This window comes from Saimiri boliviensis, chromosome 7, assembly GCF_048565385.1.
Source record: "Saimiri boliviensis isolate mSaiBol1 chromosome 7, mSaiBol1.pri, whole genome shotgun sequence".
Taxonomy (NCBI): Eukaryota; Metazoa; Chordata; class Mammalia; order Primates; family Cebidae; genus Saimiri; species Saimiri boliviensis.
The window spans coordinates 24,683,380-24,708,199 of NC_133455.1; the positions used below are offsets into that span (position 1 = coordinate 24,683,380).

The 24,820-nt window shown below is 47.3% G+C and overlaps 2 protein-coding genes across 3 annotated transcripts in view; one reads left to right on the forward strand and one right to left on the reverse strand.

Annotated features, from left to right (window-relative positions):
* Positions 1–12,760: 12,760 nt before the first annotated feature.
* Positions 12,761–20,943, reverse strand: ISCU (iron-sulfur cluster assembly enzyme). Its single transcript, XM_003932291.4, has 5 exons — positions 19,662–20,943; positions 18,025–18,138; positions 17,024–17,134; positions 14,840–14,918; positions 12,761–13,289 (listed from the first exon to the last, which is right to left on the reverse strand). The coding sequence occupies exons 1-5, from the start codon at positions 19,773–19,775 to the stop codon at positions 13,204–13,206; spliced, it is 504 nt and encodes a 167-aa protein (XP_003932340.1). The 5' UTR covers positions 19,776–20,943; the 3' UTR covers positions 12,761–13,203.
* Positions 20,944–21,216: 273 nt separating this feature from the next.
* The window catches only part of SART3 (spliceosome associated factor 3, U4/U6 recycling protein), a 39,935-nt gene continuing 36,331 nt past the window's right edge, over positions 21,217–24,820 (forward strand). For both annotated transcript variants that reach the window (XM_074402280.1, XM_039471550.2), the window contains exon 1: positions 21,217–21,565. In XM_074402280.1, coding sequence (XP_074258381.1) covers positions 21,254–21,565 — 312 coding nt within the window. In that variant the 5' untranslated portion in view covers positions 21,217–21,253. The remainder of the gene's footprint in view (positions 21,566–24,820) is intronic.

A 24,820-nucleotide genomic window follows, 5' to 3' on the forward strand; every position in this document is an offset into this window, starting at 1 on the left:
GTGGTGGAAATGGTCGTGATGATGGTGGTGGTGATGGTGGTGGTGGTGGTAGTGATGGTGGTGGTGCAGGTGGTGGAAATGGTGGTGGTGACAGTGGTAGTGGTGATGGTGGTGGTCATGGTGGCAGTGGTGATGGTGGTGGTCGTGGTGGCAGTGGTGATGGTGGTGGTCATGGTGGTGGCAGTGGTGGTGGTGGTAGTGATGGTGGTGGTGTAGGTGGTGGAGATGGTGGTTGTGATGGTGGTGGTGGTGATGGTGGTAGTGCAGGTGGTGGAAATGGTGGTGGTGATGGTAGAGGTAGTAGGGGTGGTCGTGGTGGTGGTGATGGTGGTGATGGTGGTGGAGGCGGTGGTGGTGGTCATGGGGGTGGTGGTGGTAGTGGTGTAGGTTGTTATGGTGGTGGTAATGGTAGTGGAGGTGGTGATAGCAATCATGGTGGTGGTAGCTGTGAGCATCCTTCCTTGTTCCTGATCTTAATGGGAATACTTCCAAAGGTTTACCAGTGGGCAAGATGCTAGCTGTAGTTTTCTTGTGAATGTCCCGTATCAAGTTAAGGACATTCCTTTCTCTTCCTAGATTGCCAAGATTTTGTCACAAATGGGCATTGGAGCTGATCAAATGTTTACCCGAATCTACTAAAATGATGATACAGTTTTTTTCCTCACTGTGGGAAACTGGATGAAAACATCCTAGGCAGTCTGAACAAGCTGGTTTTGTCTCAAGCATGAAACCTCCCTTCCTCTCACTTGACCCATCTCTTCCTCCCCGCCTCCCTCAAATGCAGACGATGTGCGAGGCGTGAGGAACCGGGCAGAAGAGGAGGGTGAGGCATCAGAATAGAAATGATCTCCTCGTGCTGGGTCAGCGCTTTCACCAGCCTCACTTCTGCTGCTGTTTCCTGTTCTAATCCCAGGAGGGGTACAGCTTCCCCCAGTTGTTCCAGACAGAGCCGGAGACATTCTGAGGTTGGGCTAAAATGCTGCTGGCAGACAGGCGAGGAGGGGATCTTGAAGCCTCGCATTCCTCTCTGGGACGCTGGGGGCTGGGCGGGTGTGTAGTGGGGAGGGATTTTTCTTGGGGGAGAGTTGATTTGGGATGTGGGGAGAAGGCCTGGTTGCTAGGCAGAATCAGCAGAGATGAATCACGCTTTGGCATGAGCTGGTTATTGGCTAAAATGAGAAGTTATTCAGGTCTGTGGAATCTTTTTGTTTGAGCTGGAAGGGAATATGGTTCATCACATGCAGTCCATTCGGTTTGCAGAGAAATCTGCAAAAACAGAGAGGGAGAGAGATTTGCCCAGGGAATTAGAAATGGATCTCTTGCCTCTGAGCTTTCTCCAGGTCCCTGACTGTGGCTGAGGGCCTGGGGCAAACAAGAGACTTTCAGGAGCACCATTCTCTCCACCCTCCTCCCTATGCTGTGTTGTGTAAGAAGCACCCCCGTGCTGTTACTGTATGAGGAGCACCCCTGCCATTCTATGAGGACCATCTCCTGTATTATTATTGTATAAGGAGCACCTCCTGTATTGCTGTTGTATTAGGAAGACCTCTTCACCCTCGCCATTCTATGAGGAGCGCTTCCTAAATTATATTGTATAAGGCCTGCCTCCTGTGTTTCCATTGCATAAGGAGTACCTCCTGGGCTGCTTTTGTATAAGGGCACCTCCAGTGTTATTATTGTATAAGGAGCACCTCCTGTGTTGTTATTGTATGAGGAGCACCTCCTGGGCTGCTATCGTATAATGAACACTTCCTGTGTTATTGTATGAGGAGCGCCTCCTGTGTTGTTATTGCTTGAGGAGCACCTCCTGTGTTGTTATTTTATGTAGCTACTCTCCCAGGCATCAGAATTTTAATAGTGACCCCTCAGAGGTGCTCTCTCCCTGAGCGGGGTGAATCTAGTGTGATCTAAGCTATGAATAAAAGGCACAGGGTGATGGCATAGTGACCAGGCATGTGTCTCTATTTAGCTGGATGGTTGAGGGACCCTAGCTGGGGGATGGCATTTAGGTGAGAACTGAAAGGAGGACGCAGCCTTGTGAAGCTCCAGGGAACAGGGCTCTGGGCTGTGGGACCAGCAAGTGCAATGATGGGACTGAGCTGGGTGAATTTGAGGGACAGCAGAGAGGCTGCTGAGATAGGAGGGGGCTGAGTAGGGACAGAGGTGGGCAGAGCCTGGTCAGGGTCTCGGAGGCCAAAGAGAGAGGTTCCATGGGAAGCTGTTGTTCAGCACTGATCAGGGGACTGCCCCCCCCACCCCGACTCCTTCCCTTGCACCATGGTAAGAGCCTGTCCTGCAGGCAAATGAGCATAGTAAACATTTGCCACGTGCATGACTGTGCTGGGCACTTTATCCACGTAATCTCCGTTAGTCGTGCAAACAATCCTCTGGGCTGTCGACAAGAGAGAGAAGCCGGTGCTTGCTTGCGGGCACTCAGTGCAGGCATCCCTGACCCAGGCTCTCTCTCTTCAGGCCCTCAGCTCTGTTAACTCAGCGGGAGAAGGACCTGCCCACACCAGCAGATTGTCCTCTGTGTCAGCTCCTTGGAGAAAAGGGTGGGAAAGGACAAGAGGAGACTCAGAGCCTGGTGGCTGCCCAAAAACTCAGAGCCTGGTTTTTGCCAGGAAGCAGGGCTACCCTGTCCAGAGTCACTGGGGGTTGGAGGGGATAAGCACCCCCTTGATGGGAGATGGTCCCCAGGGGCCCTGCTGTTGTGGGAAAGTGAGCAAGACTCTGGGGCTGAAGGGCCAATGGGACAGTTAGAGAAGCTCCCACAAACTCTTTTGCCCCCAGTGAGCCCAACAGATGCCTGGAATTCCAGTGGTTTATTCGTTGGTGGTAAGCATTGTCCTTAGCTCTTCTTGTAAAATGCAAATCTCCTTTGGAAAAAGAGTGGGAAGATGAAACCCTGAACTCAATAGAGTGATAAACTTTTTAGACTGTAAGTGATAGAGGCCCCAGTGCAGGACAACTCGGAGGGGCCATCTGAGTTAGAGCTCCCCATGGGGTTGACTGAAGCCTTTGTTGGGATTACACTGCCTCCTGTCTCCTCCCTCTGCCAAGTCCTGATTTCTTAACCCCCTTTTAGAGGTGCTGATCCCAGGAACATTCCCAAATAAACACTTCTCTGCTAATCTCCATCTCAGGGTCAGGTTCCTGGGGAATCCACCCTGTGACAATTACAGTGATGGTGATGATGATAATGGTGATGACGGTGATGGTGATGGTGGTGATAATGGTGATGATGATCATGATGGTAATAATGATAACGATGATGGTGGTGGTGGTGATGGTGATGGTGGTGGTAACGATGATTATGATGGTGATGATGATTATGAAGGTGATGATGACAATATGATGGTGATGATAATGATGATGGTTATAGGGATGGTGGTGATGGTGATGGTGGTGACGATGGTGATGATTATGATGGTGCCAATGATTATGATGGTGATGATGATTATGATGGTGATGATGATTATGATGATGGTGATGGTGATGATAACCATGGTGCTGATGGTAATGATGGTGATGGGATGTTGTTGGTGATGGTGATGGGTTGTTGATGGTGATGATGATAATGATGATGATGATGATGATAGTGATGATGATGATGATGATAATGGTGATTGTATTACTATTCATGGTGCCATAACAAAATACCACACACTGAGCGGCTTACACAACAGAAAGTCAAAAATCAAGGTTCTGGCATGTTTGCTTTCCGGTGAGGGGTCCTCCTCTTTCAGGCTTATAGATGGTCACTTTGTCCTCGGATGTCACATAGCCTTTCATGTGAGTAAACACCGAGAGACTTCCTTTTTTGTTTTGTTTTCTGAGACAGGGTGTCTGTCACCCAGGCTAGAGTACAGTGGCATAATCATAGCTCACTGCAGCCTTGACTTCCTAGGCTCAAACAATACTCCCAGTTCAGCCTCCTAAGTAGCTAGAACTTCTGTCTTGTACCACCACACACAGCTGTTTTCTTTTTTAGAGATGGGGTCTTACTGTGTTGCCCAGGCTTGTCATGAACTCACGGCCTCAAGCGATCCTCCCACCTCAGCCTCCCAAAGTGTTGGGATTACAGGTGTGAGCCATTGTGCTGGGCCAGACCTCGTCTTATAAGACCACCAGTTCCTTCAGATTATGATACCACTTTTATGAACTCATGTAACCTTAATTACCTCCTACAGACCCTATCTCCAAATAGTCACATTAGGGATTAAAGCTTCAACATAAGAATTTTGAGGGGATATAACTTAGTCCGTAGCAGGGATTGATAACAATAACAACTACAGCAGAGCTGATGATTTTTATGGTGGTGATGATGATGGTGATGGTGGTGGTGGTGATGGTGATGGTGAGGATGGTGATGATAGCCAACATTTATTGAGTACCTACTATATGTCTGATACTGTGTTTTTTTTCACTTTACATGGGATAATTCACTTAATCCTCACAGTAATCCTGTGGCTTAGGAGCTAGTAGTCTCCTGATTTTTCAGAAAGAAAAACCAAGGCTCAGAGAGCTTAAGTACTGATGCAGGGTCACGTGGAGAGATCACGGCAGAGCTGGGATCAGAACCTGAGTCCCAAAGTTGTTCCCTAATGTCCTGTGTTGTTGCCCAAAGGGGCCAATGACCTAGGGCTGCCTATTGAGGAGGCTTGGGGCAGAAGGGAATCTCACCCGGTTTCCCACTGGGGCTTCCTTTGACGGATAGGCCTGAGGTCCTGGCGGCAGGATGGGAGGCCCCCGGAAACCCCTTTGCACCGGTAGCTCCAGGATAATAAAGTTGTCCTCATGTGAGGGGGCTTTTGGAGTTATTCTGGGAGTTGGGTTTCTCTGACGTGAGGCCATGGGCTGGAGTGTCTAATGTGACATGTCCAAAGATAGCTAGGTGGGGTGGTGGTATCAGATAATGGGCCTGGGGAACAGATGTGCCCTGTGGCTGGCCACTTGCTGTGGGGTGAGCTTGCCCATCAAGCCACGTCAAGATGTTAGCTGTGTTAACATCTATGTTGAGGTGACTCCTGTACGGATGCAGACAGGCCACAGCTTTGCATAATTTTGGAGGCTGGACTGTGAGGGTTGGTTCCATGCCAAAGATACCAGAGCTTGGAAGCCTTGAGGTGATGATAATTTTTTTTTTTTTTTTTTTTTTTTGAGACGGAGTTTCGCTCTTATTACCCAGGCTGGAGTGCAATGGCGCGATCTCGGCTCACCGCAACCTCCGCCTCCTGGGTTCAGGCAATTCTCCTGCCTCAGCCTCCTGAGTAGCTGGGATTATAGGCACGCGCCACCATGCCCAGCTAATTTTTTGCACTTTTAGTCGAGATGGGGTTTCACCATGTTGACCAGGATGGTCTCGATCTCTTGACCTCGTGATCCACCCGCCTCGGCCTCCCAAAGTGCTGGGATTACAGGCTTGAGCCACCGCGCCCGGCCAGGTGATCATATTTTTAAAATAGTTCACAATAGCGGTAGTAACAGTAGTAGTCACAGGACCAACAGGTAGTGTTAGTCATGGTCATCGGTGGCCCACCTCATTGTGCTTCAAAGATACTGTGTTTTTTAGCCATTAAAGGTTTGCGACAACCCTGTGTTGAGCAAGTCTGTCGGCGCTGTGTTTCCAGCAGTGTGTCTCTGTGTCATATTTTGGTTAATTCTCAGAATATTTCAAACTTTTCAACATGCATCAGTAATTGCTCTGGGGCACCACGAACTGTGCTCATATAAGACGGTGACCTTAATCAGTAAATGTTGTGTGTGTGCTGACTGCCCCACCAATGCGCTGTTCCCCTCTCCCCCTCTCCTGTAACCTCCCTATTCCTAGAGGAACACGAAAATATTGAAATCAGCCCATTAATAACCCTACAATGGCGTCCCAAATGTCTAAGGAAGAGTTGCCCACCTCTCACTTTAAATCAAAAGCTAGAAATTATTACACTTGGTGAAGAAGGCGTGTTGAAAGCTGAGACAGGCTGAAAGGAAGCCTCTTGCACCTAATTGTTAGCCAAGTCGTGAATGGAAAGGAACAGTACTTGAAGGCAATTGAAGGTGCTACTCCAGTGAACACATGAGCGATAAGAAAGCAAAACAGCCTTATTGCTGATGTGGAGAGCATGTCATTGTAGTCTGGATAGAAGATCAAACCAGCCACAACATTCCCTTAAGCCAAAGCCCAATCTAGAGCAAAGCCCTAACTCTCTTCAATTCTGCGGAGGCTGACAGAGGTGAGGAATCTGCAGAAGAAAAGTTGGAAACTAGCAGAGGTTGGTTCATGAAGTTGAAGTAAAAAAGCCATCTCTGTAACTTAAAAGTGCAAGGCAAGTGCTGATCGAGAAGCTGCAGCACATTATCCAGAAGATCTAGCTACAGTCACTGACGAAGATGGCGACAGTAAACAACAGATTTTCAGCTGCGTGCGGTAGCTCACACTTGTAATTCCGGCACTTTGGGAGGCCAACGCAGGAGGATAGCTTGAGGCCGGGAGTTTGAGACCAGCCTGGGTAACATAGCGAGACCCCATCTCTATTAATACGGACTTAAACAACATATTTTGGCCAGGCACAGTGCCTCATGCCTGTAATCCCAACACTTTGGGAGGTCAAAGCAGGCAGATCACTTGAGGTCAGGAGTTCGAGACCAACCTGGCCGACATGGTAAAACCCCGTCTCTATTAAAAATACAAAAATTAGCTGGATGTGGTGGCACACACCTGTATTCCCAGCTACTTATGAGGCTGAGGCAGGAGAATTGCTTGAACTGGGGAGGAAAAGGTTGCAGTGAGCTGAGATTGTGCCACTGCACTCCAGCCTCGGTGACAGTGTGAGACTCCATCTCAAAATAAAATAAAATAAAATAAATAAATAGATAAATAACACATTTTAAATGTAGATGAAATAGCCTTCAATTAGAAGAAGATGCCTTCTAGAACTTTCATAGCTAGAGAGAATTCAATGCCAGGCTTCAAACTTCACTCTCTCATAAGGTGATAAGGCAGCTGGTGACTTTAAATTGAAGCCAATGCTCATTTCCCATTCCCCAAAACCCAGAACCGTAAGAATCGTGCTACATCTACTTGGCCTGTGCTCTATAAATGGAACAACAAAGCCTGGATGACAGTACATCTATTTTGTTTGTTTTTTTGAGGCAGGGTCTTGCTCTGTCACCCGGGCTGGAGTGCAGTGGCGCGATCATGGCTTACTGTGGCATCAACCTCCTGGGCTCAAGCGATCCTCCCACCTCAGCCTCCCAGAGTGGCTGCAGTTGGGAAATGGAATTTCAGAAAAAGTTGATTCTAGTCCTCATGAATGATTTTGAGGAGCTCGAGACTTCAATGGAAGAAGCCACTACAGATGTGGTAAAAATAGCAAGAGAACTTGAATGAGAACTGGAGTCTGAAGAAGAGGAGATGTTTCTCATGGATAAGCAAAGAAAATGGTTTCTTGAAATGGAATCTACTTCTAGGGAAGAAGCTGTGAACATTGTTGAGAGAACAATAAATAATTTAGAACATTACATAAATATAGTTGCTGGGCTGGGCATGGTGGCTTATGCCTGTAATCCCAGCACTTTGGGAGGCCGAGGTGGGTGGATCACTTTAGGTCAGGAGTTAAAGACCAGTCTGGTCAACATGGGGAAACCCTGTCTCTACTAAAAATGCAAAAATCAGCTGGGCGTGATGGCGTGTACCTATAATCCCGGCTACTTGGGAGGCTGAGGCACAAGAACCACTTAAACCCAGGAGGCGGAGGTTGCAATGAGTGGAAGTCGTGCCACTGAACGACAGGTTGGGTGACAGAGCAAGACTCTGACTCGAAATAAGGAAAGAAAGAAAAAAAGGAAGGATGAAGGAAGGAAGGGAGGGAGAGAGGGAGGGAGGCAGGGAAACAGAAAGAGAAGGAAGGAAGGAAGGAAGGAAAGAGAAAGAAAGAAAAGAAAAGAAAGAAAAAGAAAGAAGAAAGAAAGAAAGGAAAGAAAGAAAGAAATTTAGTGAAGCAGTGGTAGAGTTTGAGAAAATTGGTTCCGGTTTTGAAAGAAGTTCTGGGTAAAATGCTATCAAGTAATACCATATGTTATAGAGAAATCTTTTGTGAAAGGAAAAGGCATGCAAAGTGACAGACTTCACTGTTGTCTTAAGAAGTTGCGGCTGGGCACAGTGGTTCACACCTGTAATCCCAGCACTTTGGGAGGCTGAGGACGGTGGATTACATGAGGTCAGAAGTTCAAGACCAGCCTGGCCAACATGATAAAACACTGTCTCTATTAAAAATAAAAAAATTTGCTGGGCATGGTGGTGCATGCCTGTAATCCCAGCTACTTGGGAGACTGAGGCAGGAGAATTGCTTGAACCCAGGAGATGGGGGTTGCAGTGAGCCAGTGAGCCAAGATCGATCGCACCACTGCACTTCAGCCTGGGTGACAGAGCAAGACTCCAAAAAAAAAAAAGACTTCAACACGGCCACCTCAACCTTCAACAACCTCCAGCCTGACCAGTCAGCACCTGTCAGCATTGAGGCAAGACCCTCCACCAGCAAAACGATTTTCCTGCCTTAGCCTCTTGAGTAGCTGGAACTACAGGTATGGGCCAACACGCCTAGCTAATTTTTATGTTTTTTTTTTTTTTTTTTTTTTTTTTTTTTTTTTTTTTTGAGACGGAGTTTCGCTCTTGTTACCCAGGCTGGAGTGCAATGGCGCGATCTCGGCTCACCGCAACCTCCGCCTCCTGGGTTCAGGCAATTCTCCTGCCTCAGCCTCCTCAGTAGCTGGGATTATAGGCACGCGCCACCATGACCAGCTAATTTTTTGTATTTTTAGTAGAGACAGGGTTTCACCATGTTGACCAGGTTGGTCTCGATCTCTCGACCTTGTGATCCGCCCACCTCGGCCTCCCAAAGTGCTGGGATTACAGGCTTGAGCCACCGCGCCTGGCCAATTTTTATGTTTTTTTAGTAGAAACAAGGTTTCACCATATTGGCTGGGCTCGAACTCCTGACCTTGTGATCCACCTGCCTTGGCCTCCCAAAGTGCTGGGATTACAAGCATGAGACACTGCGCCTAGTCTTTTTTTTTTTTTTTTTGGACACAGGGTCTCACTTCCTCACCCAGGCTGGAGGGCAGTAGTGCCATCACAGCTCACTGCATCCTTGAACTCTTGTGCTCAAGGGATCTTCTCACCTCAGAATCCCAAGTAGCAGAGACTACAGGTGCATGCCACCACAGCCAGCTAATTTTTTATTTTTTTGTAGAGTTGGGGTCTTGCCATCTTGCCCAGGTGTTGACAGCTGTTGTGAGATCTGAGTTCTTCTTAGTTTAAAAGAATTTAAACAAGAGACACACAGCAAAGGGGAGGTGCAGTATAGAGTAATTCATTGCAGAGGAAAAAGAACATTTTGAAAGTTAGGTAGAGAAAGGACCGGACACCCTGAGAGAGAGGGGATTCAGGGCAGGCTGCTTGTAAGGAAAAGACAACATTGATTATTGCTGGGAGACTTCCTTTATGGGGGTTTTACATGATTATTCGTAACGAGTTGGGAGAGTCGTTACTAGTAAGCATGTTCTGGGCAGTCCTCTCGGTGCCCATGCACAGTACGCTTGTTCATACGTCACATGTCTCATTAGCATCTTGAATCTCCACCCAGGGATGTTTCGTTTTTACTATTTTCATGAGCAAAGAGTCAGTTTGAGGACTGGTAAAATCAAAGTGAGCATGCTCTCTGGAGGGAAAAGTCCTTTCTGAAGATAGTTTTGCTTGAGTGAAGTCAATTACAAGGCGAATGCTGAGGCTTATTTTGTTAACTGAATGGTCACCACTGATGCTGCACTTTGAGGACATGGTCACTTCCTTGACCCCCTATCCTGCCTCACAGGCTGGTCTCAAACTGCTGGGCTCAAGCAATCCTCCTGCCTTGGCCTCCCAAAGTGCTGGGATTACAGGCATGAGCCACTGCACCTGGCCAACAATGCACTCTTTATGTGCCATGTGCTTTCCATGTATTATCTCATTTAATTATCACCTCTACCTGATTAGGTAGGTACTATTATCGTTCCCATTTTGCAGATGAATAAACTGAGGATTGGGGAGGTTGAGTCTTTTGCTCGGGGTCACACAGTGGTGGCCAGCATTTGAGTCAGTGCTCAAAGCTCACTCCATTCTGCCCTGCTGCTTCCTCCCTGGGTGGAGATGATCTTCTCTACGGAGGTTGCCTTTTGAGGGTCTGGCTGATGTCATCTCAGAGGGCGGGGAAAGCAAGCAGACAGGTCACAAAGAGCCATTGGCAGGGGACGTGCTCAACATCCATCTTTGGTTGGGGCTGGAACTCATCTGTAGGGGTCCTCTAACACCACCAAAACTTGGTGGGACCTAGAAGTCTTCTCTGCTGTCATGAGGATAGACACAAGGTCTGCACTCTTGCCTCAAGTTTAAGGCGCCTAAAGTCTTGAGAAGTCAGCCTTATTTTCTTGTCTTTTTAAGAAAAAGAGATGAGTCGTTTTTACAGGACAATGCTTAATGTGAGGTTCTAAAACTGTGTATTTGGATGTGGTCCCAGGTGGCCCTGGTCCAAGAATCACACTTAGGAAATGTTACATTAGAGATGTGGTCATATCGGCTGGGTGTGGTGGTTCACGCCTGTAATCCCAGAACTTTGGAAGGCTGGGATGGGTGGATCACCTGAGGTCGGGAGTTCAAGATCAGCCTGACCAACATCTCATCTCTACTAAAAATGGAAAAATTAGCTGGGCATGGTAGTGCATGCCTGTAATCCCAGCTACCTGGGAGGCTGAGGCAGAATTGGTTGAACCCATTACGGTGAGCCAAGATAGTGCCATTGCACGCCAGCCAGGGCAAGAGCAAAACTCCATCTCGAAAAAAAAAAAAAAAAAAAAGATGTGGTCACGTCCGTAGTGTGGCACCCAGGAGGGGTGGAGGTGGGCAGAAAACCTCAGCCAGAGCTCGATTCTACCACTTCCTAGCTGTGTGCCTTGAGGCAAGTCATTTGGAACCTCTGCTTCCCCATCCATCCATCCATCCATCCATCTACCCACCCACCATAAACCCACCCAGCCCATCAGTTAATGCCAGTGCCCAGGCCCCTCAACCTGTGTTGGTTCAGCTTCTTCACTGAATGTTCAAGGCACAGGTGAGCCTCTGATGTGCAGTTTGAATCCCTCGTGTGATCTGCCAGGAGGGGTGAGGCAGACGAATGGGCTTTGGGTCACCCAAGTCAAGCCAGCTGGCTTAAGAGTCAGTTGGCCTCTTGAGTCAGTGTCCTTGTTTGAAACAATGCCCATCGCAGGGGGCCGTCATGAGAATTAACAGGATTACAAATTTAAGGGCTTGGCACGGCGCACGGGTGCTTGACAGACCATTTTAATTGGTCTGCTGAGGTTTTCCATGGAGGGATTTATTTAGAGATGCTAAGACCTATTTCGAGCCTGCAAAAGTCCCTAGACTTGAGCTCACTGAAGGGCACATGATGCCCTCGTGTGGCTCAAACTAGATTTGTTTGGGGAAAGGTGTCTTTAATGTGAATTTAAAAAATATCCATTCATTTTAACAATGCAACCACATCTGAAGGTTTGGGCTACCCTGGGAATATTGCTTTGGTTGTTTACAAGCTCCTCCTGATGTTCAACTTTAACTGGAATAGAAATGTCTCATTAAAAAAAAAAATCACAAAGAAAAGTGGTGGGGAATTGTGGTGGTGCCACATGTAATAAAAGAAGGGAGAGACAAGCTCAGCCTAGAGGGACTATGAATTAAATAGCAGAACGCGCCACACAGGACAATTTTACATGGTTCTACCCAGGGTTCTAATTTGAGATTCCTATAAAGGCCCTGTCTGTGGCTGCCTTTACAGACTGACTACAGAGGAACAGTCTTTGAAGTTCTGTCCCCTCGACCAGAACCCAAAGCATAAAAGAAAAAAAAAAAAGGAGGTATATTTAAGAGAAGAGGCAGCCAGCCTACGCCTGAACAAAAAAGCCACCACCAGAAAAAACAAACATATCTTACCTTTGAACATTTGAGACTGTGGTAGTATCTCAATAACCCATTTTCACTAGAAGATAGGGCGTCCTTATTGGGATTTGCATGACTAAGGGTAGCCAAGAATAGGGAGACATGAGGGAAGGAGGGACCATGATTAGACTCATTTATGCCCAAGCCAGGGATGAATGTTTTTTAAACAACCTTAGGTACACTCTGCAGGCACAGGCAGTTCAGAATGAACCACTTGAATACTACAGCTGTGCAGAGCCAAACATTCAGAAGTTTATTCCCTAAAGTTTGGCTTACTTGTGACCGCAAAAGACCCAGGAGGTTGTTAAATGTCAGGGGCTCTAGAGTCATCTGCCCCGACAGAAGTCAGAACTGTGGGCCTAGAAATCTGCCTTTTAAACTCATTCCCCAGGTGCTCTTTACGTATCTGGTCCGCCACTTTAGGGTGCTAAACCAGTGCGTCTTAGATTTCAGCAACGAGTGAAATTATAAAACGAATCATCAAGACTCACTTTGAGCGGTCGACTATTATCTCACAAAGAACAATGAAAAGTGATAATCATCTCTTTTCATCCTTGTTCCAAAAAAATTATGTATATTTGTCTTTGGAAAAAATCTTGTCCATGACCTTTACTGTTGTTTGCTTAGAGAGCTGTGTACGCCATTGCGGTCAGCCTTTGGGAACTCTAAGGGGCTCTGGGTACCACTTTGGAGTGAATGATGGGCCCAAGAGACAAGGCTTACTAGAGAACACCATCATCTTCCATTATTTTATTATTATTTTATATATATATATGCAGATGTTTTATGTACAGCAATTGGTTCTATCAAATAATCAGACCAAGGCATTCTACTGGTAATTTCCCCCCAAATCAATCAGGTAAAATTATGATATTTATACACTTCATGGGCTATCAAAACTTGAGTCTTCATTATTAATTTCAGTTCTGAGGCCATACACACAATTCAAAATATACATTAACTAGGTTAAGGCGATAAGAGTGGGCTTAAAGAAACCATGGATTCAGAACAATGAAACTGTGTATTTTGCTTGCATAAGTCATAACATGAACAGAAAGTATTGTGCGTATCTCATAGCTCTTCAGTGTAGAGGGAGCGGCTTCTGAACATCTAAGGTGATTGCACAGCAGGTGGGAAACAGCTGGTGTAGCCTGCTGGAGGCTTCGCCCAGGGAGGGCTCATTTCTTCTCTGCCTCTCCTTTTTTGGGTTCTTGTTTCAACTTGTAATCAGCCAGGGCGGCCTTGATTGCATCTTCAGCCAGCACTAGAAGTAACAGAAGGAAAGCAGCCTTAGTTTCTAGATGCAGAAGAAATGGTCTTGGGAATAGAATCTTTAAGAGCTGAGAGGCAGTGGTGCTGGCAGGGACTAACAGGGTAACCAAGCCAGAAAGCTGGGGAGAGGAGTAGCCGGGCAGGTCAGGAGCTGCCTCCTGAGCTGAACTACTCCTGTGGGTGATCCTGGAGACAGAGTAGGTTTAAATATCTGTGATCCCAGGCTAATTCCTTAGGGTCTTCAAACCTTTCTATAGAACTGAGATAATCATGCTTTTCTTGTCAGGATAGTGTGGGGACTTAGAGAAGATGTCTGACAGATAGTAGGGACATGGCAAATGTTAGTTCTCACCTGCTCCCATTAAAGTCTGGCTTTGGACAAAATCATGTCATGATAAAAAGTTGACATGTCCTTTGGAAAAAGATGATGTCAATCTGTTGATGGGATGGCATTTGCCATATCACCCTCTCGTGATCGAGAGTTTGACCACTTTTATTTAGGAGTCAATATTCAACGTGAGGCTATAGGGAAAATCAAAAGGGAGCTGGAAGGACAGCAGAAAGCAAATAGCAGAGAACACCAGCTAAAGGTTTCAGCATCTAAAAAGGCCTAATAAAAGGGCTGGGGTTTTCCTGAAACCACATGAAAATGTTTACAAGCGATGTTTCCTTATGGGTACTTAAAATTCCAGATCAAGTGGAAAGAACTTGGGTCTGACCAGGCTTCCTGAAGAATGAGTTAGTGTGTCTACCCCAGCACCTGGCTCTTCTCCTGTGAGTATTACCCTGGCAAGAGGCCTGACTCTCTGATGATTTTTAACTAATTTGGTTAGTAAACCTCCATTGATGCGTTAAGTCTGCTTCTCATTCCTTCTTTCCCTGAGAAGGTTAAGAAATGATTAAAAAAAAAAACAACAAAAACAATTAGATGTAATAGACAGACCCAACTGGAAAGCCAAGTGTAAGTCTTAAGGCATCTGGGCTTTTTTTAAAGGACAGCAGAGCGGGGGACATTGACCACTGGGCTTAGTTGTTCCATATAGACAGAAACAGACTCCAACAGAAATAGCTTCCAGAGAGGAAGTGATGAAACACACAGGAAACAGGATTATGCAGAAAGCTGAGTTTTCTCCTTTGCTGGAAACAGCAGATTCTGGGATCACAGATTAGAGCTTAAATTCTGGCTCTCCCACTTATTGGCCATGTGATGTAGGTGTCTTAACCCAAGCCTCAGCTTCTTCATCCGCAAGAGGGAAGTAATGACACCTACTGTGCACGCAGGGATATTTCTGAGGTTTAGAAATTATACCCATCAAGTGCTTAGTATGATTGCTGGTACATACCTCCTTCTGGCATGATTCTCTTAGAGATGAATGTGAGACCACGGGGGCTCTAACCCTCTGAGGTTATAAGGACAGACTCATGATCTCTAATTCTGAGGGTTATAAAGATGGGCTCCATGACCTAAAAGGACTGTTGCAAATTCAAGCCAAAATTAGTGCCAAGTGTCCCAGCTGGCTGGCACTGAGAGCAGAGACTTACTGGAGCAGTGCAGTTTCACGGGAGGAAGGCAGAGCTCCTTGGCGATATCTGTATTTTTGATAGTCAAGGCTTCCTCCACCTGAGAGGCATAACAGGAAGATGGGCAGTTTTAGCAAAGCTTTATCTTGCGAGCCCCAGACAATAAAAAAGGGAGGCCAAAGAGGCCCTCAGGGTTGGTGGGGATGATTTCTGTTTAACAACTCAAACAAAGGGCTAAGGGTCGTCTCAGGACTCCCACTGTATCAAAGCTGCAGCTGGGATTCTCAAGTATGAAGTATACACAGCTACACTGCCTGGCCTGGGTAAGCAAAGACAGCCCAGACACTTCTATAAGCCAGGAAGGAACCTGTGAGAAGTCTCTAGGGATCTGTTTGTGGCCTGTAATAGGAATCTTTTCCTTAAAAGGCAGTGACTTCCTATGCTGGTTTTGTGAATATTAGCTTCTCTGACATCCTAACATTCCATATGAAATGTTAGAATAAATCCTTTAGCTTGCCGGGCGCGGTGGCTCACGCCTGTAATCCCAGCACTTTGGGAGGCCGAGGCGGGTGGATCACGAGGTCGAGAGTTCGAGACCATCCTGGTCGACATGGTGAAACCCCGTCTCTACTAAAAATACAAAAAATCAGCTGGGCATGGTGGCACATGCCTGTAATCCCAGCTACTCAGGAGGCTGAGGCAGGAGAATTGCCTGAACCCAGGAGGCGGAGGTTGCGGTGAGCCGAGATCGCGCCATTGCACTCCAGCCTGGGTAACAAGAGCGAAACTCCGTCTCAAAAAAAAAAAAAAGAATAAATCCTTTAGACTAGAAGTGCCAAATGGCATCAGAGAGGTTGGGAAGATGTCAGGTAAGTGGCACTGTGGCAGTGGCACAGCCGGGTCAGGCTGAGCGCTTTCTTTGGAGCATCTCCTCTAGATCAACTGAAGTGGATGCCCGGGGTCTGGCTGACAGCCCTGGGGGACGATGTGAGGCAGGCCGGTCCTCGCCAATGTGGAACAGAGCCCCACTGCCTTAGAGAAAGTCAGATCTTCCAACAGCCGGACTCCCTGGCTATGTCTGACTATCCCTCAATTTCCCAATTCTGCTAACCCCTCTTGGTTGATTCAGGTTCTCCTGAAACTCATATGGGAGATCTTAAGGTTAAAGAAATGTCCTCTCTCCCATTTTCTGATCACAGTTCACAGTCCCCCATGGGACAGGTTCTGGGAGCATAGGTGCCTTGTCTCATTTCTCCCTTCCCCTTAGGACAGTTCCTGACAAATCCCTTCAGAGCTACCTCCTGCCAGAGCAGGTTAGGTCTGAGCTTCCTGGCCCAGAGAAGCTTGCCAGCCAGGCCTTGAGCCACAGGAAGCAGGTGGCATGTGGCCTGGCAAACCGCTCTGCTGTGGAGCTGGCCAGCTCCCAAGCATGCTCCTCCATGACTCAGCTCCTTAAACTGGATCCCTTGGGGCAGCAAAGATGAATGCCCTGCCGGCTGGCTTATCTGAGAAGTTTTGATAGCAACTGGATTTTAGAAAGTCCAACTCTTCACTGAGTTTGGGACCTTTTATGCGTGCAGCTACTGAGGAAAGACACTTGGGAGAGAAAGGGATAGAAAAGAAGTTCTAGCTCTTTATTATCTCTGCCTTTAGAGGGCCTGTGATCAGCCACTTGGATCACTGTTCTGATTTCGTTGTTCATTTTGCCCCCACCCTTGTGGTATTTTTGATTCTTTAATCTATCTTTTAACACAGGCTAGTTTATTTCACCAATTCTTGTAAGCCACCTAGAATCCTTCCTGAAACATGATGAGAGGACATAAACAAGAAAATAATTATCATACAACAACTCTCTGACTTGAGAAATTACAAGAGCATCAGTAACCTGAGAGAAAGCCAAAGATTTCTTTTAAATTCTATTTTGTTATAGGGACAGGTGAGGGTCTTTTCTGTATGTAATTAACAGAACACCCAAACTAACAAATAAAAATGATTAACAACAAAAAAACCCCGACACCTAGTAGAAAGACCCATAATTCCCAATTTGAAGAATTGATAATATAATCAACATTTGTGTAGAAATTTAAAGAAAATTAGAATATGAAAAAAAAATCATGATTGCTTGTTTTTGACCCGTTAGACCCTTTGAGAGACAGGCTTGGGGCCAATGCAATTTCATTCTGTCAGATTTGTGAGCAACCTTACCGTCTTTCCTTTCACCCATTCAGTGGCTAATGAGCTGGAGGCAATGGCAGAACCACAGCCAAATGTTTTAAACCTAGCATCCACAATCTTCCCCTTTTCATCCACTTGAATCTAGAAAAGAGACAAGAGTTAAGTGGTGAGTTCTGGGGCCACCGTCTGGAACCTGGCACTCAAGCGGGTTAACTGGGGCCTACCCCAAGGGTTTCGGGCTTGCTTTCCACATTAGGTGATGGCACTCATTACTGATTTTGCCTTGTTTCAAAAGAGCTCAGTGATGAAAAGTGAAATGTAGGAACAACTATCCAGGCCCAACAGATAAAGATCAGCTGAAAAATATGTTTCTCACCCCAATTTTGTTTTGTTTTGCAACCCTAGCCTGCATTTTGACTATGAACTTCTATTTGAGGGTCTGCTCACAGCTGCTGGGGCAATCTGCCTCTTTAAACACTGAGAGAGTCCACAATAAAGGTCTCTAGTTAATACTTTTTTCTTGGGCAGCAGATTATACTAAGAGGTTTCCTACTGCTTTGTTTCTGTATTCCAAGATAGGTATGCAGACCTCTGGCAGGCTGCCCACTCACCATGAAGCAGCAGAGTGGCGCTACAACTACAGTTTCCCCAAAGCACTAGACACTATTTTCATGTTGCCCCTAGTCTGGGGACCGGTTTAATTTACTGTGTTTCTTGTCTCACCAGGGACTGCTAGATCACTGGGATTTTCCTTTGATCAGTAAAATTCACAAAACTCTTTAGTTGGCTGAAGTTGAAATTTAAACTGATACAATGAGTAAAAAAAATGACATTATTTTTCTATTTCAGAAAAAGTCGGCATCCGTATTTTAGCCTAGCAGGAGAGCCACGATTGAGCCCTGCTCCAATCACGTATAATGCGGACACATCCCATCTCATATGAATAAAGATGGAGACCAAATGAAATGCTGTATGTGCAAGTGTTTTGTAAACTTAAAGGGATTGTTATTACTATTAAAGACTAGCCATACCTGTAATTTCATTACATCACCACATGCTGGAGCCCCGACCAATCCAGTTCCAACATTTTTAGATGTCTTGTCAAGGGACCCCACGTTTCTAGGATTTTCATAATGATCAACAACCTAAAATGAGAGGGTTAAGAGAAGTCATGTTCACTCGCCACTGGTACTGGTCTCCCTGGTTTGATGGTAAGCTCCTCGAAGTCAGCAACCTGAACTTGGCAGGCAATCACTAAATACCAAATTTCACCTGAGTAGAAAGCTCTACACTCATGTCAATGAGAACTATTTGTGACCCGAACTCCTTTTGTGTCTCCTCTACAACTACTTCACAGATCTCAGATACCTAGAGAAAAAAATCAGCGAAATCATGTCTTAGTTCCACAGGGTTTTTACAGATACTTGACTTCTACCCACTTATGTCACCAGACTTGAATTCAAACAGCAGTTTTGTTATTTTCAAATAAAGCCAATCCTCAAAAGATGATTACTATTTAAAAACTCTAAAAATAACTATGGCCCAGGGAGGGAAAGCTTTCTTAGAAGCCTCAAGGTGACTGTTACAGAGGGAACAATGCTATGGAATGTGTATGTTTATGTGTCTTTTAAAATAAAAACAGTGCCATTACTCTGTTTCAGAGCCTGTCATCACCCTGGTGCAGCAGCGCACCCTGGCTGCCGAAACGCTGCGTGTCCGAGTTTCTTCAGTGTACCCCCAACAGAACACACCCCCGGGTGGGGGAGGAGTGAAGAAGGCCTTGGCGAAAGGGCAGAAGCCAGACCAGGATAAACATCCGCTTAAACTGCCACACAGAAGGCCTCAACCTTGAGGTTTGGTTACTGGTTAGTAGTAAGTACCCGATCCTCCAGTTCCCTTTCCCTCCCCATCTGACTACAGATTTTGACTCCAAGCACCAGGACCTACAGGACAGTATCTTATCTGGGGGCTTTTTGTGCCAGGTTGATTTATAGCATTCTTTGCTTCTCTAGTGAAAGTCTCACGTCTGGGGGACTTCGCACCACCAGTCGGCAAGGGGTTGTAAACTATGCATCAATCCCTCCTTCCCCGCCAAAAAAACCCTCCAACACAAAACAAAAAGGTTACGCATGTTGGTTACAAGCCTGACTCCCCTGTGCACTCCTAAAACAGTAACAGAAGCGATCTCCTGGTGCTAGGGCCCATGTGCCAGGGCTCCGCGTACAGTATCTTCTGTAAGGGACAGCTGAGAGCCCCCCATTTACACCTGGGTGAACAGGTGCGGAGAGGCGCAGTGACTAGCTCAAGGCCACCTGGCCAGGGCGGCAGAGTGGCTGAGGACCGAGCCCACTTCGGAGGTGTGTGTCGCCGGACTCGGAAACTCGAGTCTCAACAGGACCCTGCCTCCTGGGCTGCTGAAGCATTTAAAGTTGGGACGTACGAAGTCGCGGTCAGCGGCACGGCCCCCTAGAAGTCGCCGCCCGAGGAAGGGTAACTGTCGTTTGTCTATCAGCTGCGGTCAGCCTCTGCGCAGCAAGGGAAAGTGAGTCAGGACAGAGACGTGGGAGGGGACGGCCCCTAGTCCTGGCTGCGCAGCACCCCGCGGCCGCCCCGCCAGCCCGGGCCTCCGCCGAGTCGGCGTTCCGCTCATCCCCTCGTTCGTCCCTACCTTCTTGTGATAGAGCCGGGCCGGGGCCGACAGCTCCCGGGCAGGCAGGCGGGGGCTCCGGAGCAGCAGGGCAGACGCCGCCCGCCTCAGACGGCCCGCTCCAGCCGCCGCCATCTTGCCGGCCTACGCCTGCGCCTGCGCCAGTTCAGAGCAACGCCAAGGGGCGGGGCGCGTCTGCGAGTCGGCTCCGAGCTGGGAACCCGCCCCCGAACTCACCGAGGCTTTGCGCCTGCGCCTACAGTTCGGTGCAAGCGTTTGCGCTCTGGCCCCGCCTTGACCACGCCTCTCGGGGAGGGCGGGGTCGGGAGCGGGAAGGTCTGAAGTCGCCGGAGGTCTTGTCTCGGGTGCTAGATTCTGGTGGAGAGGACCTCAGGTTGCTGCCGTGTGGGGCTCAAGTTCGCTTTCACAAAGCCCGCTGCCGGAATGCGGCGCAGAGGACCACCCAGTCCACTTTTCCTAACCCTACTTTGCAGCTAAGGAAGCTGAGATTTAGGGCGGTTTAGTCACTCGTCCGGGGTCGCTCAGGGACTTAGGTTCAGTTAGAACTTGGATGATCCTGGGTTAGAATCCTGGTTTGGTTCCTTCCTGGCTGTGTGTCCCTAGACAAGTGGTACCAACTCGCTGAGCCTGAACCTTCCCTTTTGTATTAATTCGAGGACAACTCTTTCATCATGAAGCCAGCATCTGTGTCGAGTACCTACTATGTGTCAAGGCGCTATACTAGACCTGGGGATCCAACGGAAAGCAAAAACAGACGTAATTCCTGCCATTAAACTTGCTAATGAGGGAGCAAGGTAGATGGAGATCGAGACACACATCAATACTTTCCTACCTCAAACATGGGAAGCTTAAGAAGGAAACAAACACCATGTCCTGATGGAAAAAAAAATGAATATATGTCTATGTTTCTCTCTAAAACAACAGCAAACTCAATTTATATGTCAGTGCCTAGCAACTAAGAATTTCTAAAGAAGTGCTTATTAATGTAATCATTTACTGTTGGTTTGCAGTATGTGATCTTATAAAACCAAAAAAACTCTCGTGTATTTTAACGCCTGCTAGGTACCAGGCGTTTACATAAAGGGGAGAAATCTCTTTGGGAAATGCGGTTTTCTTTTGAATGGTGCAATCGATCCTTCCTCGAGGACTTGCAGTTTTCTCTCCGTTTGAGGCGCAGTTGCTGGGGAGACTAAATCCAGCGCCAGGTCACACTAGGCGGTAAGTAAGGCATTTATTTTAAGAATCACTGTGACCTTCTCAAGATGGCGCCAAATTCTTCACTACAGACATCACTCTCGCTCCATGACTTCCTCTGTGGCCTCCACTTCCTGTCCAAAGACCCAACTTCTGTCCGAAATTGTGACGGAACGCATGCCATGTTATTGAGTTTTTTTCTATGATGGGAACTCTTGCAAGGGTGTAAAAATAATATGAATTTAGTGTATTCGGAGATTTTTCCGTTATCTGAGGTTCCCAGTTTCCCTTTCAATGGCAGAAAGGGGGCTTTTGATCAGGCGCACGCCGCGGGCAGCTTCTTCCTCAGCGGGTCTTCGGCGGCCGCGGGAAGACCCGAGAGTCACTAGAAGCGCAAGATGGCGACGGCGGCCGCATCCTCGGCTTCAGAACCTGAGGCTGAGCCCAAGTCTGGGCCCAAGGCTGACGGAGAGGAGGATGAGGTTAAGGCGGCTAGGACAAGGAGGAAGGTGTTATCGCGGGCTGTGGCCGCTGCCACGTACAAGACCATGGGGCCAGGGTGGGATCAGCAGGAGGAAGGCATGAGTGAGAGCGATGGGGATGAGTACGCCATGGCTTCCTCCGCGGAGAGCTCCCCCGGGGAGTACGAGTGGGAATATGACGAAGAGGAGGAGAAGAACCAGCTGGAGATTGAGAGGCTTGAGGAGCAGGTGGGCTGGAGGGGGTGGGCAGCGGGCACCTTCCTTCAAGTCCTTCAGGTTCTCAGGTCCCCGGGTTCCGGCCCGCCTTCCTAGTGCTCAGCGGCCGTAAAGCCGCCAAGGCTGCAAACCCGCTTTCATCACGGTAGTTCCTGTCATTTGAGTGCTTACTGCGTGCCTGGTGCTTTGCAAACGTCATCCCACTGAATCCTCGCCACGACCCTGTGAAGGAAGCCCTGTTACCTATCCCCATTTTACTGGAGGAAACAGACTCGTGGAGGAAAGTCTCTTGCTCAAGATAACACTTCCCTGCAAGTCAGCCCTTGTACTTTGATCCTACTCTAGAACTCCCGCTCTTAACCACACGTCCAACAGTAGAAATATAAACTCTCGTTCGCAAGAGAATCTTATTTTGTTATGTAGGAATGATGGCGGTGATGAAACTTGTAGAAAAAATATTGACCGCTATGGTGATAATAGAAATGGAAAGGTTTCTGATTCTGGAGGTTAAGGCCTCTGTTATAGCTGTTCCACTTTTGTATGTGCTTGAGCGAATTTCTTAAATTTCTCTGAGCCTCAGCTTCCTCATCTGCAGATTAGGAGCAATAATTTCTGCATAATGTAATTGTCGTAACTGTAACTATAGCCCAGTGCCTGGCACCTAGTCATAACATGATCTCTTATTTGTAACCTTATGAGGTGGTGGTATGTATTGTATAATTCAGGATCTCAGCAGGAAATAGGTAGCATATTTAAATTAGGATGATTTGAGAGAAAGTCAATGAAGGGACAACTGTGTTTGTAAAGGTGTGGGTAGGGAAATAACGAGTGAAGGTATAGTATCCCTGGCTAGTAACTCCAGAACGTGTTGTGCATCTTTGGGCCAGAAGGGGTGAAGGGAGTGCTCTGAATAGTTGTGTGGAGAGGGCACCTGAGAGCTGCTGGTAACTTTGTTCAAGGGATGCAGCCCCAGTTTCCTGTCAAGGATTGGGATAGGGGAAGAAATAACTCTAACCTCCCTCTCTTCCTCCCACCAAACTTCTGCTGGTGCCTCCTGCTGGGCAGACCCATCTGGAAGCTGGAGAGCCAGGAAACCTGTACATGGGGTCAATACTCGGGGACACAGGACAGGGAGGTGAGGGTAGCGTGGATTTGGATGGGGACAAACAGAAGAGATGGAGCACATTCCCCTTTTTTTTTGTTTTTGAGGCGGAGTCTCGCCCTGCCACCCAGTCTGGAGTGCAGTAGCACCACTTCGACCTCTGCCTCCCAGGTTCAAGTGATTCTTCTGCCTCAGCCTCCCCAGTAGCTGGGATCCAGGCACGTGCCACCCCACCTGGCTAATTTTTATATTTTTCGTAGTGATGGATTTCCCTATGTTGGCCAGGCTGCTCTTCAACTGACCTCAGGTGATCCACCCACCTCGGCCTCCCAAAGTTTTGGAATTACAGGCATGAGCCACCATGCCTGGCCCACATTGTCTTTTTACAGTTGAAGAAACAGAGGTTCAGAACAAATGATGAAATGATTTGTTTTAAGTCATTCATAGTGGAATTTACACTTAAAGTGTGGACTAGATGCCACAGTGGATGTGAATTCACTCAGTGAATGTGAAGTTGCTAATCTAGTTTACTCACTAAACCTTGCTGAATGTCACTTTCCTTCTAATACTCTGTCTTGCACTGATATTTTTGTTACGTTATTAGATAGCGATGTCAATCCACTGGTATAGCTTGTCCCACCCATTACATTTGATTGTCAGAGGAACCAGTTAGGGTTGGCAGGTAGTTACCTTTTCTACTTTTTATAAATAAGTGTGCTGAAGCTAACTTAGTCTTATTCATTCGGTAGATACAGCATGACACTGGGTACCGGACTGACTGTGTCCCTGCCCTTGTTTATATCATTTCTTCAGACTGCTAGTCCTCAGCCTTTTGACGAGCCCATTCTGTGACGTGGGGGAAAGAGAGGCTTGTGACCAGAGAGGTTAAGTCCTTGAGGAGGGTGCACAGCTTGCTAGGGAGCAGGAAAGGGGAGAGCAGAGGTCTCCTGGCTACTAGTACTCTACAGTTGCCTGTCCTGCCACAGGTTACCAAGGGTGGGATGTAGTTTAGAATGTGACCACACAGGATGGGACCTGGCAAGTGATGAAGACCCTCTGTCCTTATCCTCTTTGACCTGGGGTCTAGAAATGGACTTTTCCAATTTCTCCAAGCCTCCCACCCACTTCATCCTAATCCCACAGCTTCTTGTTTCTGCTATAACTCTCTCATGGTGGAGCATAATGATGAATGGCTTCCAAATAGGTCTGTAAGAAGCTTGGCCTTTCCATATTTGAGAGTTCTGGTTCTCATCCCTGAGTATATTATTATTATTATTATTATTATTATTATTATTTTTGAGACAGTGTCTCACTCTTGCCCAGGCTAGAGCACTGGCTTGATCACAGCTCACCTGCAGCCAGGACCTCCCAGGCTCAAGTGATCCTCCCACCTCATCCTCCAAAGTAGCTCGGACTACAGGCATGCGCCCCCACACCTGGCTAATTAAAAAATTCTTTTTGTAGAGATGGATTCTTGCTATGTTGTCCAGCCAGGTTTTGAGTTCCTGAGCTCCAGTGATCCTCCTGCCTCAGCCTCCCAAGTGCTGGGATTACAGGTGTGAGCTACCATGTATGGCCTCAATTATATTTTATGAAAGCTGGCAGTTTGCTGTGGTGTCTGTGTAACAAAAGCAAATATTTTCCATTATTTGTGTTTGTGTGCTGAAACTAAAAGTGGCACTTCTTGGTGGTTTCGGCAGGTTTGTCAATGTAGCAGTACAGAGACTATGGCTTTGCAATTGGGTGTGAACCCAAGCCTTCCACTGAGTAGTGGGAAGACCTTCTACAGGTTATTTCAGCTCGCAGAGCCTCGGGTGTCCCAGTTAGTAAAATGAAGGTTGTAATAGTGCTTTCCTCACAGGGCTGTCATGGGGCATGGCACAATGTGTGTAAAGGTTCTGGCACAGTTTGGGACGTAATAGGTGCCAGGTAAAGGCCCGCTCTGCTCTCACTTCCCTGCCTTTCCCTTGATTGCACCAGTGGTTTTCTTTTCCACCAGACCTCTTACTTTTCTTCCATCCCCCCATTCTAGTACAGGTAGGGGTAACACATTTTTCACACTGCTAGGGAGTTAAGTCAGTTAGCAGATCATTTTGTGATTGGTTGAGTTTCCTTTAAAGCATCTGTTATTAATCCCAGCTACTCGGGAGGCTGAGGCAGGATAA

What these genes read in the sequence shown, in the direction of transcription:
- ISCU (XM_003932291.4), bottom strand. Translation starts at nt 19,775, where the DNA reads ATGGCGGCGGCTGGAGCGGGCCGTCTGAGGCGGGCGGCGTCTGCCCTG. An exon ending in AATGGGTGAAAGGAAAGACG is followed by an intron (nt 14,919 to 17,023) that starts GTAAGGTTGCTC and finishes TATGCCTCTCAG; the next exon opens with GTGGAGGAAGCCTTGACTAT. An exon ending in CGTGAAACTGCACTGCTCCA is followed by an intron (nt 13,290 to 14,839) that starts GTAAGTCTCTGC and finishes TGTTACTTCTAG; the next exon opens with TGCTGGCTGAAGATGCAATC.